The sequence below is a fragment of the Macrobrachium nipponense genome, chromosome 4, assembly GCF_015104395.2.
Source record: "Macrobrachium nipponense isolate FS-2020 chromosome 4, ASM1510439v2, whole genome shotgun sequence".
NCBI classification, from domain to species: domain Eukaryota; kingdom Metazoa; phylum Arthropoda; class Malacostraca; order Decapoda; family Palaemonidae; genus Macrobrachium; species Macrobrachium nipponense.
Window position 1 is genome coordinate 128,831,388 of NC_061100.1, and position 15,773 is coordinate 128,847,160.

The 15,773-nt window shown below is 37.4% G+C and overlaps 1 protein-coding gene across 1 annotated transcript in view; it reads left to right on the forward strand.

Annotated features, from left to right (window-relative positions):
* Window positions 1–15,773, forward strand: part of LOC135211173 (uncharacterized) — a 285,675-nt gene that overhangs the window by 185,885 nt on the left and 84,017 nt on the right. Inside the window, exons 14-15 of the mRNA XM_064244376.1 lie at window positions 12,758–12,792; window positions 13,655–13,847. Of these exons, the coding sequence (XP_064100446.1) occupies window positions 12,758–12,792; window positions 13,655–13,847 (228 nt within the window). The remainder of the gene's footprint in view (window positions 1–12,757; window positions 12,793–13,654; window positions 13,848–15,773) is intronic.

Here is a 15,773-nt window from a genome sequence, read left to right on the forward strand (position 1 = left end):
TACATGACCGAGGTTATACTACTTCACATTTAACTAGCTTTCGAACCACTTTTCGTCCATTACACAGTTCCAGACAACCACCTATAGCCCAATGAAACGGCCTATTTCACAGGGTTAAAACAAGGGTTTGAAAATTTGCCTGGCGGGTCCAACGTTCTATTTTTGCGCTCATACTTATTCTCTGCATCCTAAGCTACACGATTACGTTCGCGATGAATAAAAAAACATCCCCAGCACGAGTCCTTCGCCAGCAAAGTAGAGTTGAATATCCTTCGGGTTGTAATTGTCGGAAGTATGTCCCTTTCGTAGTCGATTTCCGACAGCCGCCAGAGCATTCCGCATTAAAACGAGATTAACGACGAGATACGGTGTCGGTCGAAGAAGTCCATGAAATTCCTTTCACATTGTAGGCGGTTGTTACTCGACTGTAGATATCATTACGAGTCTCAAAGAAAATTCGATATTACTGGTAGTAAGTTACTAGACAAAGAAGTGGAAAACGGAGCTATTTGTAAGATTGCCAGGCAACATAAGAATCAAAGAGAAGATTAATCATGATTCTGTATTTCTCTATGCTAACTGAAATTAAGTTGTGATAAAATCTGATCCTATGTGCCCTAACAAAAGTTTCATATTCAATTTTCTCGCGCGCATCCTCTGAGGTTAATTTTTAAAAACTTTATTAATAGGTAGGAGATGCAACGAAAAAAAACCCACTATGTAACTAATTTCTATTTAAACTTTGGGTTTTTCAAGAAAATGCGACATTTTCCCATGACTGGATACTTCTAAATGTCTATGGGGTTCAGAAAAACAAAAAAAAATTAATTCATTTTGATGTTATAGAAATTCTATTTCCTTATTTTGTTTATTAATTTTATAATGATTTCAAGTTGCATTGCGCATACCGATAGACACTTGTACTAACGTCTGCCTTGCCCATGAGAAGTTCGGGCTAAGCATTCCTTTCTCCAGTCAATCTGTTTTGCAAGCAGAGACGACACACAGATGAAGCCCTGTGTAAGCAGATTATTGAGGTTTAAAGGAACAAATGCTGATACGGCAATGATGACGTCGTCACTTGGCAGGAGATTGCTCTCAGCCAGCTAAGAGTTACGTTACTTGCTGTAATAAATACGACTTTAGGATAAATTTATTATCTTTTAATACTCGACCCCCACGAAAAAGAATGTCTGAAAAAAAAAACAGTACCAAAATTGAACAATATATTAGTTTTCATGTTGGAAATCTGCATAATTGTAATTATGTTAAATTAAATATTCCTTATTCAAACTATATGAAAAAGGTTTCCATACAAATTCTATATATATATTAGCCCTGTATAAGATTCATATAGGATTATTTCATATGATAACATTTTCACTTCTAGACTTCCTGACTTTAAAATCTCTTTTATTTTATTTTATTTATTTTATTTATTATTTTTTTATTTATTTATTTATTTAATTTTTTTTTTCATTGACTAATACGAATATAAATCACCGGGACAGACAATATGTCAGTAGATTTTGGATATGTGTTTGAACTTTTAGCTTATTTGTCATTACTAAAGCGTTAAGTTAGAGTTCAATTCTTTACGCATATATATTTGGATATTTAATTATCTATGGTTACGTTTTGCTTATTGATTTTATCGTGATTCCTTTTTTATTATAATTTGTAACCCTTCCGACTACTTACGAATGTATTATATTGACTCCACTTGTATCCATATTTATTTTATTTTTTTATATTTATTTATTTATATATTTTTTTATATATATTTGATAAAATTAATGGGTTGGCTTGAATATGTGGAAAAAGTGTTCTAGCGGCGTACCGTATAAGGCTACTTGCGGCATCAATTCTATAGATACAAGATATAAATGATAGAGGTATTTAAAACCGCGAGAACCGCTATAATCCAGTTCGGATCCAATATCACGAGTTGTAACTCGTAAGACATTGACACTTCCTATTTAATTATCAGTTATTCTACCAAAACCGATTGACTCTGGGTGATAAAATATATTATTGGTTTTCTTAATGGAAAGGGATTCACACCACGTGTTATGGAGATTATTATTGATTTACACCACCCGAGTCAGATTATCATGTGAATTCCATGTTTACTGATTTAGCACTCATAAATATTCCTAACGCAATCAATTGCGGTGTTTGTTTTTAGTGCTATTAATTCTATATAACGTGTCAAGGAACTATTGACACTAAGAAGTGTTTATTCCCTCTGTCAGACTCGTAATTCTGTTAATAATTCTACATATATTCTTTCAAGGATTGATTTGGCACAGGATAGGCTCCTAAACTGACAGGTGTCTTAGTGTATCCCTTGTTTTCATGACACGTGTTACAATTAGTTATGTGCTTTTTTTATATCTGTAAGCATTGTAGGCCAGTAAATAGTGATTTGGCTTTCTGTGACATAGTAGGGAACCCTGGATGACGGAATGCAACCAGTTTATGACGATTGGTATGAAAGAGATTATTCACTACTACCTGGTCGTTAGTCACCTGCTGTGTTCTTTGGGTTTTCCTCGTCACGGACCTACATATAATACTACATTTGATTACATAATTCCTGATACACATACTTTAAATATACTTTTGCTTTAGGGTTTTTTGCTCGAAGTGTTTTATTGTTTTTGCTTAGCCGCTGACCCTGTTTCCGTTCGAAAATGTTTATTGGTTTTGCTTAGCTGCTGACCTTGTTTCCGTTCGAAGTGTTTATTGTTTGGTGTTTATTGTTTTGCTTATCACTGTTGACACTTGCTTTGTTCAGTTTTGTAACAGTTCTGCGCTCCACCCAGATATTCAATGCTCGCGATCTCTTGGGTTAAGGAATTTTCTTGTTTAGATACGGTTTTAACAATAGGCACGGATGTTTCTATATCTTTTAGTCCAATTAATGGTTCCTTGCTGTATGTGCGGATTTGCGGGATAATGCGTCAGCTATGATATTTGCTCCAAAGACCTGAATGATCATTTGTCCAGGGGGGGAAAGGTTCACTTTTGGACTGTGATTAAAGCCTTTGAAAAACTCGGTAAAGGACTCATGTTCAGTAAGGACTTTATCAGGATAGCCATAGATTATGAACTTAAAATGTACTAGTGAGTTAAAGATACCTAGCCCTTCCTTGCTTATTACTGCATATTTCTTTCAGAGGGCTTTAGTTTACGTGAATAAAAAGCTATAGGAAAGAACTGTTATCATATTGCTGAAGTAGTATCCCTCTTACCCCTTGGTCTGAGGCGTCTGTTGCAAAAAAAAAAAAAAAAAAAAATCCTTATTTAAATCAGGGATTTTTAAGTTAGGTAAGCTGCATTATTCCGCTTTTAAGATATCGAACGCCTGTTGATGCTTTTTTTTAGACCATCAATCCAATCTACGCTCTTCTTCGTAAGATCTGTTAAAGGAGCTGTCATGATTGAAGAGTTACATATTTACATACGATTGTAATACCCACTGCAGCGCAAAAGTGCTGTATCCCCCTTTTATGTTGAATAGGTAACCTGGAAGTTATGAATAGCCGACACCTTATCATGGACTACTTTAAGACCTTGACAAGACACATAAAACCTAGATAAACATGTTCGGTTTTAAAAACTCACATTTAGATATTTTACTCTGAGATTATTTGTCTTTGTCTCTGTAGCACTAGCTCTACTTTATGTGAATGTACTTCTAAGGTATTAGAAAAGATTACAAGATCAACCATATAAGCATGTAGGGTATCCCCTAAAAGTCTCCAAACACTATATTGTAATTGGGGTGCAACGTAAGCCGGAGGCATACGTAAAAAATTGATAATGTCCCCTGAGTGTGTTGAAAACGGTGTATGAGGTACAATCACTTAGGTAATGGTATCTGGTAAAAGCTTTTAAAGTAAGTCCAAGCTGGTGAAAAATTTATTCTAACCTAACAGAGATAAGATGTCGTCGCTACATGGCACTGGAAACTATCGGGAGTCGTTTCCTTGTTTAAGCGTCAGAAATCTACGCAGATACGCCAAGTCCGATCATTTATGGCATGACGTTTGAGGGAAAATTATATGGGCTTATTTGATTTCCTAATGACTCCTATTACTAACATTTTTCAACTTCGTCATTTATCTCTATTTTGAAATTTCATTTAGAATCTATACGAAGGTACGTAAATAGCTTTATGTTTGTCCTTAGACCGTGTTTTGTGTTAAATTACATCCGTTTTTTTCCAGAGATCACTCGCCAGTGGAGAAACTTCCTGGTATTCAGGTAAAAGATAAAAAAAAAATTTAAATTTCTGCTGAATCACCTCTGCTTGAATGACTTTACGGATATTACTTTAGATAGATTATCAGAGAGATTCATCTACGACTGGTTTGGGCGGGGATTAAAAAATTAGCAACAAATAAAAAAAAATGCGATATTTATAACTTCCGTATCCACGATATGTATACGTTTGTGGATCACTATATTAACTTTTTGCTGTGTCAACCGTGTCTAGGGCTTTGTTCGCGGAAATCGTTATATTTCAGAGTGTCGGGAAGGATTAAAATTTCATTTCCCAGCAGAAAGTCATTTTACACGCACTAAGACATTCGAGGGTGCATGCTTCTCGAGATTTTGCGTGCAAAGTGCGACTGCGGTTGTGGGAGAATTCTGTTGGTCATTTGAACAATGTTACGATTTATGAGACAAAATGTATAGTTCCTTTATATAAGTTATTATTTGATTAACTGTCTCATTTTTTGTTCAAACGGATTTTAATATGTTTGAAGGATTATAGGATTTCCCTTTGATAAAACACGCCTTATTTTGCCGGATGTAAGATAATATTTTGTATACCCTAGATGAATCTTACAATTACGCTAGATACAGATCAATGTTTTTTATAGCTATAGAGGTATCTGTAAACGCTCGCTTATCCGGACTTCTCATTAGGAAGTTCGAACAACAGACGGTGAGTCCGTAAATACAGGATATTACGTGTACTCAAGTAAATAAAAACAAGATATTCTAATTTTTACGGCGTGTACAGTCGGGCTTTATCCACCACTACTTATAATAACTTACGTATTAAAAAAAAAACGAAAACCTGCTCTGATTACTTTATACGGTCGTGTGTTTCATAGGAAAAATCCCTTTTTAATTCAAAAAGATATTGGCATGTATGAAACCAACATCGCTTTTCCCCACTCTGCTAGAGTCGCTTATTGTGTGGAATTTGCTTTGCTTTGAAAACTTCGGCAGTTTTGACTGACCTTGACCGCTTGACTAGGTGACACAGTCACCGAGTTTGCTTGTTTGATTCTGAACGGGCTACTGTTTCTATCTTTTCTTTTTGAAATAATTAGGATCCTTCTCTTTATTACCATCGGCAACGTATTGTGTGTTTTTAGCATTATGTTGCTGGTTACGTCTAAAGCAATGAATGACGAACTATTAGGAACTGAGCGATTACTATTAGACAAGTTATCACTACTGCATTCAATATTAACTGTTTGTACTTCATTCTTTGCTAAAATTTGAAATAGTGAGGGATCCTGGTCAGCGCATTTAGCCTGATGAAAATTTTTTACAGACATGTTATTCCTTGCGATCCAGCCATATTTTAAAAGTTAAGTTGAGTCATTGAGGTTCGATATTTTCTATAACTCAAAAACTCAAGGCTAAAACTGCGATCGGGACTTTGCAAAGGAGCATTTATTGTCATGACCCGAAATAGTGTTACCTCTAATTTTATCTAGATTTGACGGGTGTTCCACTTGTTTTTTGTGTGTTTTCTACAATCACGTACCCCCCCCCCCCCCGGGCGCTTAACGAACACTATCCATGCATCTGTATAAATACAGACGTCCACTGCGTAAACGCATATTCACTGTTTAATTTGAGTTGTTACGTAAGGGATTAATAATCACCCAAATGATAAAATTAACATAGTATATGATATGATATTTCAGTAGAACTTCTGGAAACAGACACTCAAAGATAAAAAACTCGCAGTAGCGAAATCTCAATGATGTAGATAATTTCTGTAAAAAAGTAAGATTAAGAATGTCTCGTAACTTCAGCCACAGGAATAACGAAATTCGACCTGCAAAGGAAACACTCAAAGTTACTCCAAATGAATAAAAAATTGTACTTAGCTTGCTTTTGTGGGAAGTCACGGTGTTCCGATAACGACACACGGCCTTGGTCCTCCTTCTCTATTTAGCGGATGACCTGGTTTGGCTTCAGTTTCCCCCGTGCGCGTTGTTTCGATGATTCGAGCCTTGAAAGATCCGATGCTGCAGACGCGTTCGGTTTGTTTCTTGAAGTGCCGGAAACGCTCACTAACGATGTTTTCTTGATGATTCTAATGAGAGACGAAGCTTGCGTTGCCGTAGGAAAAAGACACGTCGGTTTTGTTTCTTGAAGTTATTCACTAAACGATGATACTAAGTTGGTTGAAGAATCTGTTGCTTTCGTCGTCGTTGAAGAGTTCTTATTGTTTTCTGAAGTCGCTCACTAACGATGATACTAGGTTGCTTGAAGAATCTGCTGCTTCCGTCGTCGTTGACTTCTTATGATACCATGATTTATTATTCTGGTTTTTCTTCGTAGGACGTTTGTAGAGTTCGTCTGGTACGCTGGCCACCATATTAGGGCTTGTGCCTTGTATGATAAGGCAGCCCTATGAGGTAATGTTAGACTAGCGATAATCTTACTCTAAGTCGGTTGGTATTGCACTTCCATCTTCAATGGAGTGTCTGGGGGGTTGTAGATCACTTACGAAGTCGGTAATATCTTGTTAGTTATTACGACGATGTGTTAACTCATGGTGAGGAGGTTCTTGTAGAAAACACGAAATATAAAAATATATGTATTCTTCTGAAGTTTTACATGCTGAAGATCAGATATGATTGTACAAGTCTTCTAATAACGATAGCTTGATCGCTTCTGCCAATGATGATGGCTAATCCTATTCCTCTACATGATAAAGCTTAGGTAAAGAGGTACAGGTCTTCTAATGACGATAGCTAACTCTGTTCTGCCCGTTCTACATCTCTGTTACAAGTTATGAAGGAACAGACAGTAGTTCGAACATATGAACATACATACAAATGACATAGTTTCATACGAACACACAATCAAAATGAGACACGCTACAGATCACGTAGGCCGTTTGAATTATAGGTCGGGGTAGTTGTCTCAAGCAGGGAGCTTGGACTAATGTTTATAAACAATTGAATGACTACAGGTGACGGCATGTTATCTTAGCCTACATACTTATTGTATACGTCATCCTTAGCGTCTCTAGTCTGATCACATTCCTGCAAGCAATCTGGTTGACCTCTTTAGTTTTAGACTTTTATATATATGGACTAACATTCCATATTTTTATTATGTAAACACTTACAAATAGAAAGGTCCTCCCTGATCCAACCCACTAGAAACAGTTCTTCAGGCAGTACAATCCCTGTGTTTTCATTACTGAAAGATGCTCCACTTTCATTGCAAACTCTGACTTTCTCACCAAACAGCAATGCAATAGCAGTTTAGCTTTTTCAATCTTCTGTAAAACCACAGGGATTAAAGCCTTCTTCACTGGTTGGTGTCATCTATGGGACTTTTTCTATGAACAGAATCTTGAGTGTTTACTTCTCTAAATTCAAGTGTGAAGACATAGGTCCCCCTTCACCTTAGCCATTCACTAGTAATATAGTATTGTTTCTCCTTAATTGAGACACAACTACTGATGAGGAACTTCTGTCTTTCCATCACAGGGACCATGGTCTCTAGAAGGCAATTGACTATCGTCTGATGTGTGCATGCCATGAGAGAAAAATCATCTCGTCTCCCAAGATTGGTGGCGAACAAGATAGACGATTTGTATGGTTGTTATCAGCATAACCCTTCAAAAGGCAGGTGTGATGTTATGACTACGACTCGGATGCATGATAGTGCACTGAGCGCAGTCAGTTGGCATCTGTTGAAGAGTCCAAGTCCGTCATGAGCTACACTGTGGACTTAGTACTGGTTGATTCAGATCAGTCATTATTTTGTCCTATTGGCGTGTTGCTGTACCCAATCCTCTGCGGACTGCCATTGCAGAAGTGTCTGATGACATGTCTTTCTCCTAGTCTTACGAGACCATGAGAGACTTCTATGCAGTTGTATAGCCCAGTGGATGGATGCATTTCATCACCGAAGATTATGTTGGACAGGAAGGTAGATGAGGTCTCATTGCAACCATATTTATATCTTTCTTCCTTCGGATCTGCCCACAGGTCCTTGGAACCTCTTTTCCCTGGACCAGTGGTGGATGCTTGCAGGTTGTGTTTACTTACCTGGTTCCTTCAAGAGGACAAGTTGCATCTCGCCTATGGTGTGCAGTTCTAAAGGTAAGAAGGATGCGAGAGTGACTGGTCTCTCCACCTTCCTCACCTCGTCCTTCCACTACTCTTCCTTCGGGTTGAGGATAGGACTCGAACTTACACTGGCTGGTCGGGCGATTGATGCGGTAAGCTTACACATAGAGCTTCCTTTCTATTTTTCTTATCAGAATCATAGAAGCAATCCCGCTCCATCCTGTAGCTTGGGGAGGAAGGAGACTGGCAATAGTGCAAACTCTTCCCAGGATTTTGCGTTAATACCTACAACTCTAAATATTATTCCCAGCCCATTTTTGGATGAGTTACTATTATTCACTCATTTTGAAAAGGCCCAGAAGTCTGACTCTTGATCATGCCAGCTCCTATACAGTGTTCCCCGTATTCGCGTTCTCCGGATTTGCGAACTCACTGATTCGCTGATTTCTCTCTGGACCATATCTACCCACTATTTGCGGGGGATTCGCTTATTCGCGGAATTTTCCGGCGAAAATCACCACCAATTAGTTTATTTTGATTTTATTTTTATGACTAAATGTATTTTTATGGTGCAAGAATGATTTACTAATTTTCAAATATTAATACTGATTAATACTGTATTAGTAAGTTTAATAAGATTAAATGATATCACATAGTAAAAATAATAAATTCTCTCTCTCTCTCTCTCTCTCTCTCTCTCTCTCTCTCTCTCTCTCTCTCTCTCTCTCTCTCTCTCTCTCTACAGAGATGTATGGTTTTTTTTGTATCATAAGTAATTGATTTCATATTTTCAAATATTAATATTAATGTATACAGCATTAACACCAATTCATTAAAGAAAATACTGAAGTGAATTAGTAAGATTTTAGTTTATAAATTTGAAAAATTATGTAAGAATGAAGGAAATCCCAGTCTTCTCTCTCAAACTCCAGGTACTAAAACTGTCAAACATATCAAGTAATGGGACAGAGGGGGAGCAACTGTTGGGTTGTTGCCACCAAGTGTTCATGAAATTTCTCTCTCTCTCTCTCTCTCTCTCTCTCTCTCTCTCTCTCTCTCTCTCTCTCTCTCTCTCTCTCTCATTTACTTAGACTCGAGAATTTTTTTAGTACATGTACTATTTGTTTTTATATTTTAATAATAATAATAATATATAATAATAATAATAATAATAATAATATAACTGTAATTACAAAATTCATATTATGTGATAGTATTTTAAAAGAAATTCAATAATCTATCCGTTTCAACGTTTCTTTTAATTAGGGATAACCTCTCCTCTCCTCTCGCTCAGCCCATCATTTCTCTATCTCTCCTCCCTCATTGCTCTCGTATTCAGTCTCTCGGTCTCATCATCTCTCTCCTCCTCGCTCTACTCACCTCTCTCGTCTCTCTCTCTCTCTTCCTTGCCACACAGGATTATTGTATGGTCATAGTGGTAACTCCCTCCCTCTGTTTCGCTGGAAGCAATATAAGTATTTTCTGAGAGAACAGAGAGATACACACACTCTCTCTCTCTCTTTACTGAGATGAAAGAATTTTTATGGTACTAGTATGTAAACTGTTTATTGATATTTTCTGTTGTTAATAATAATAATAATAATAATAATAATAATAATATTAATAATATTAATAATAACAATAATAATAAAACTGTAATTACAAAATTCGTATGTGGTAGTATTTTAAAGAGATAAAAATGACCTTTCCATTTCACTTGCGTAAGGATAATTCCTCTCTCTTACTGTGATGAGAGAATTTTTATGGTAGATGCATGTGTTTATTAATATTTTCAAATAAAATAATAATAATAATAATAATAATAATAATAATAATAACAACTAATTTCAAATGAAAATTCTTCCCTTTGTCTTTTTCTGTATCAATTTCCCTACCTTCTCGTAACTCCAGTGATGCTTGGAGGTGGGAAGCTGTCACATGTCAAGTATCATTGCCATACAATGGTCAACGAATTTAATGGTTTGTATGCAATCTCTCTCTCTCTCTCTCTCTCTCTCTCTCTCTCTCTCTCTCTCTCTCTCTCTCTCTTTTACTGAGGAGATCCTTTTTATGGTACATGCATGTAATAAGTTTATTATTAATATTTTCCAATAATATTACTTATATGTATAATAATAATACTGTAAGTGTTATTACAAAATTCATATGTGAGTATTTTAAATACAATAATCTTTCCACTTCACTCTTTTAAATACTGTAAAGACAACTCTCTCTCTCTCTCTCGTCTCTCTCTCCTCTCGCGTCTCTCTCTCTCTCTTCTCTCTCTCTCTCTCTCCTCTCTCTCACGCCGTTTAGTATGGTACATATGTATGTATGTATGTACGTATATACCTTTAAGGGTACTAATGTTTAGGATTACTTTGAAATTATATTGATACAGTCTCTAAGATTAATACATTAATATGATAATAATTTAAGGTGAATTTGATGTAGGGTGTTACATAAGGTTTACATTCGGTGTTTCTGTTTCTTCCTTCTTTTATCTCTCTTTGGTATACAGACAAACATAATTGTTCAGTCCTCTCTTTCTCCCTTCTCTGGAATAGATATATGTATTTATGGGAGGGGAAAGTAAGTGTTACCTATAGAAGTTCCTTTCAATCTATTGATATCATGAGTTATTCTCTCTCTCTCTCTCTCTCTCTCTCTCTCTCTCTCTCTCTCTCGTCTGCTCTCTCTCTCTCTCTATTATTGGCTGTTTTTTCTTCTTCCTAGCTTAAACCCATTTTTATATGGGGTCGCCATTGCGAATGGTCGTCTCCATCGATTTCTGTCCTGTGCCTCGTTCTCATTTATTCCTTTCAATTCCATATCTTCCCCTACACAATCACGCTATCTCTTTCTTGTTCCTTCCTTCTACCCCGCACTTCCATTTCCATTGTATGTCTTCCAGCATGACATCTCAGCTACCTTTGTCGATCCTCTTATATACTCATTTCTAATCTTATCTTCCCTTGTTACTCCCAACATCCATCTCAGCATTCTCATTTCTGCTACATCCATCTTCTTCTCCTCTGTTTATATATTTCTAATGGTAAAATGTTTAAGATGACTTTGAAATGATATTAATAATACCAATTCAATGGTATATTTGATGTAGGATGATACTTTAAGTATACATTTGGCATCTGAACTTTCAAGATAGGCAGATATGGGCATTTTTAGAGGGGAGTTATAACTATTCGCGGTTTTGCGTTATTTGCTGGGACCCTGGTACGCATCCTCCGCGAATATGGGGGGAACACTGTACTCCGATCAAGTTGTCAGGGGCAGGGCACTCCTCCTCACTCTTATGACCAGGAGGAATAGCTCAGGTGGGCAGAACTCCAGTCACTTCTAGAGGCTCGCTCATATTCCTCCCACCAATCAGGGAGTCTTCTTCATGTAAAGGACCGACAGTTTGTATATCATGTAGGAACAAATCACAATTTTTGCAAGTAAATTGTATTTTTCCTAACTATACAAACTTTTCCTAACTATACAAACCTGAGGTCCTTTACATTTATGCCCACCTCATGCCAACTCTCAATCTGAACCTGGGCCGAAAGGCAAAGTGGGAGTGTTTACATCCGGGCCTACCCGCCTGCCACATGGTAGATACTGCTTAACCACCTTGTTCAAAAATTTAATGGCCGTAATTCCAGCTACGTCAAAAGTATTTCGTCATGTAAAGGACCTCAGGTTTGTATAGTTAGGAAAAATATAATTTACTTTCAAAAATTGTGATTTTAACATTTTAAAAAAATTGCATGAGAATGGTCTGAATGGGACTGCGAAATCTGGTGGTAAATGGTAAGATTTTTCAAATGGCTGGTTGCCAAATTACTGTACAGTACTAGACTTTTACTTTTTATGTTTAAGTCTTGTAAATAAGATCAGGTAACAAGAGGGATGTTTTTTTATGTAAATGATAATGCTAGGATGAAAACTGTCGAATCTGCTTTCCAATTTGACTTCTGTTCTGGAGGTTATACAGTAACATCACCCATGAATTACAATATGATTTTGCTTTCATATTTTTAATGACATTGTCCCTAGATTGCATGCTTTATTCACCTAAGATCTCTTCTAAATCCATATTACAAGTTGAGGATGGTGAAAATTATTCAAAACCAAAGAACCTTTGTAAACTTTAATAACTTTTTACTCTAATGTTTGCTGTCTTGTCGTAAATAGAGAAGATTGTATGTTATGAAATTTTGAATTACCTGACACTTCATTACTTATGGTGTGAGTGTTCAATTCTTTGATTGTATGTCATTCCAAATATTTACTTTGGTACCTGTTTGTTATTAATATTGTTTTTTATATTTCGTACAAGCTACATAACTTTTGATAATGCTTTAAATACCATATTATAATGCACTTTTACTACATATTTACAGGAAATGTTTCGAATAACCTGGCTGATGAAATTACTGTAAGTAACGTTTTACATTTTTCTGAATATTTGAGACATCACAGTACTTTATGAATGTTCTGTTCACAGTAATTAATGTTTGTCAAAGCTCTGAAAACATATTCATTGGTGTTGGCATCTGTTGCTATTTTTTATCTTAGAAGAGCATTCAGGTGATAATACATTTTTCCAATGTTGACCACCAATCAAGGGCATTAAGTTCTTACTTAATGTAATAGATCAGTGTGTGCTTTGTAAGCCTTGTTGCAGTCTATTGCAATTATTATTTCTCAACTGATCAGGTTTGTGGAAGTGATTATAGTGTTTCCCTCCCTTTGTCTGGGTGTTAGTATTTATGAATTTTAAGGCAAATTCTTGTGAGAGTTTGATCTTTATCTGTTTTGTCACACATTGGCTGTCTTTTGTTTCAAAGAGTCTTCGGGCTTCTTTATATATTTATGCCAAAGTTGATGTTGTGGATTAAATTAGTGTTTGTCATTGCACACTAAGAAGCCTCCAGGAGCCCATCCTTTTAACACTAGGTTTTGAATATTTATGGTTAATGTAAAGGTATACATTTGAGAACAATGCATATTTTATTTTAATGTAATGTAAATTTCCTTTTGGTTTTATGCATAAACTAATCGAATTATCACAAGCATGCTAAGTTCCATGGACAAGAGAAATTGAGGTGATTATTCACATTAGTTCCCTTCCTTTGAAAGTTTTTTAGGATCTTAGTCCACACTTTAACTATGTTTTATGGTAAATTTAAGTTCTAATTTTGACAATGTTGAGTAAATATGAGTATGGTCTTTGTTTTTTCAAAATGTTTTAAATTTATAATTAGTTCTTAGCTATTTTATACTATCTTAATTTTCAGACTACCTGGAATCCTATGGTTGCAGAGTTCTTGGCAGAAGAAAACAATATTAATTTAGATAATGAGTGTGCCGAAACAGTACTTGCTGGTATTAAAAATACAGACGAAAGGAGACTATGCAAGTTTTTCAGAGAAGGGAGAAAGTGTCCGCGAGGAGAAGCTTGTCAATGGGAACATGTAAGATACAGGGATGGTGAGTTTAAATGTAACTTGTCATTTGAAAAGTTGTATGTGAATTATAATATAATAGTGTATATTACTTTTCATTTTTAAATTGGCTTAAGAGCAGAAAAATTCATAGAAAATTTCCATGTACAGTGGTACCTCGAGATACGAAATTAATCCGTTCCGAGACGGCCTTCGTATCACGAGTTTTTCGTATCTTGGAACACATTTTTTGTGTAAAATGGCTAATCCGTTCCAAGCCCTCCAAAAACACCCCAGTAAATTATATTTTTGTACATGAACTTTCCTGTAAGATATATACTTAGCTTTACGTCTCTGACGTCACGACAGAATTCAAAACTCGCGGCACACGCGACAGGTAGGTCAGGTGATCTACCTTACCCGCCGCTGGGTGGCGGCTGTTAGAACCAATCTCCCTTTCCAGTCAGAATTTTTCTGTCGCCGGTGTCGACTACACCTGTGGTTCTTACCTCCTGACAGCTTTATTCGTTTCTCGTTGCCTTGGATATATTTGGACTGACTTTCGGTGAAGTACCTGATCTTGTTGGCTTGGCATATGCGCTTGTGGATTGTTTTTGGATATTGGTTTGGATTTTTCTTTGATTTCAAGATGTCTGATGTAGAGGTTAAGAAATCTTCTATGTTTAGGGTGTGCTTTATGGATGAATTCAAGGTGAGGCTACCGAAAGCAACGGTAGATCCTCACACAGTATGCTTGAAATTTAGGGGTAAAGAATGTTCCTTTATTAACCCGTGTAATGAGTGTGAGAAGTTGGATGAGGGTGAATGGAAGTCTCTTTCTTCCTACTTAAGGAAGTTGGAGAAAGACAGGGTGAGAAAAGCTTCGTCTAGAAGTTCTAGTAAGTCTCGTATTAGCGAGGTAGAAGTAGACAATCCTGTCGTAGCACTAGTTCCTTCTCCCGTTTCAGCTCCTGCTCCCTGCATCGAACATAAAGATACGCCTTCGGAAGTGGCAACCATGAGAGCCACGATCCTTAGCATGGAGAAGAAAATTCGTTCGTTGCAAGGTAAGAGTAATAGTGAAGGTGATTTGTGCAGTGACCCCAGTGCAGTGGAGGGTGCGTCTGATCGGCTCCTTAATGCTTCCAGGCCTAGACCTCTTCCAGACTCCCAGTCCCAGTGGAGGAGGAAAGTCAACAGCCGCAGGAAGGTTAGGGAGAACCCCCACCGATCAGGCGTCCCCTCGGTAGATCCTGATGTTCGTTCCCAGGCTGCCTTAGTTCGTGCCAAGAAGGAGGTGTTATGCCAATGCTTCTCTTCTTCTTCATCACCTTCTCCTAGAAGAGGATGGAGCGCCTCGGATTCATCTCGACCGTTGAAGAGAGCCTGGAAGGCTCCTTGCGCCTTTCCTTCCAGCCCGGAATGTTTTCCGGAAGAGCCTGAAGTGGAGATCAAGAAACCCAGGAGGGATCAGGAGTTCTCGCCTCGGAGTAGGCTTCGATCCTCATCCCCTGTGGAGGACTTTGCAAGATCTCCAGCTCGGATTCTTGTGGGGCTGCAAGCTCAGATTTCGGCTCTGGCGGGCTCCTTGGCTGGAGGCACGCGTCATAAGAAGGACGTCTCTCTCCCCGTCAAGAAGTCTAGGCTACCTTCGCCTGCTTTGCCTTCTCAGTCGGAGGCGGCTCTCTCTCCTGTAACAGAGGATGGAATGAGGCGCTTTCTTCCTCGGCAGACGCCTGTCTTCTTCCAGGCGCCAATCGCCCAAGAAGCTTTCTCCTGGCGACTTCATTTCTCCAGTAGAAAGGGATCTAGCGCCTAGTAGGCACTTGTCTAAAGATAAGCGCACAGCTTCGTCTTCTCGCTCCTTTCCGAAGAACCTCCAATCTCCGGATAAGAGAGCCTCCTCATACATGGACTCTTCCAGAGACAGGATCTCTCCTTATGTTAGGCGCCTAGAGCCTGGTAGGCGCTA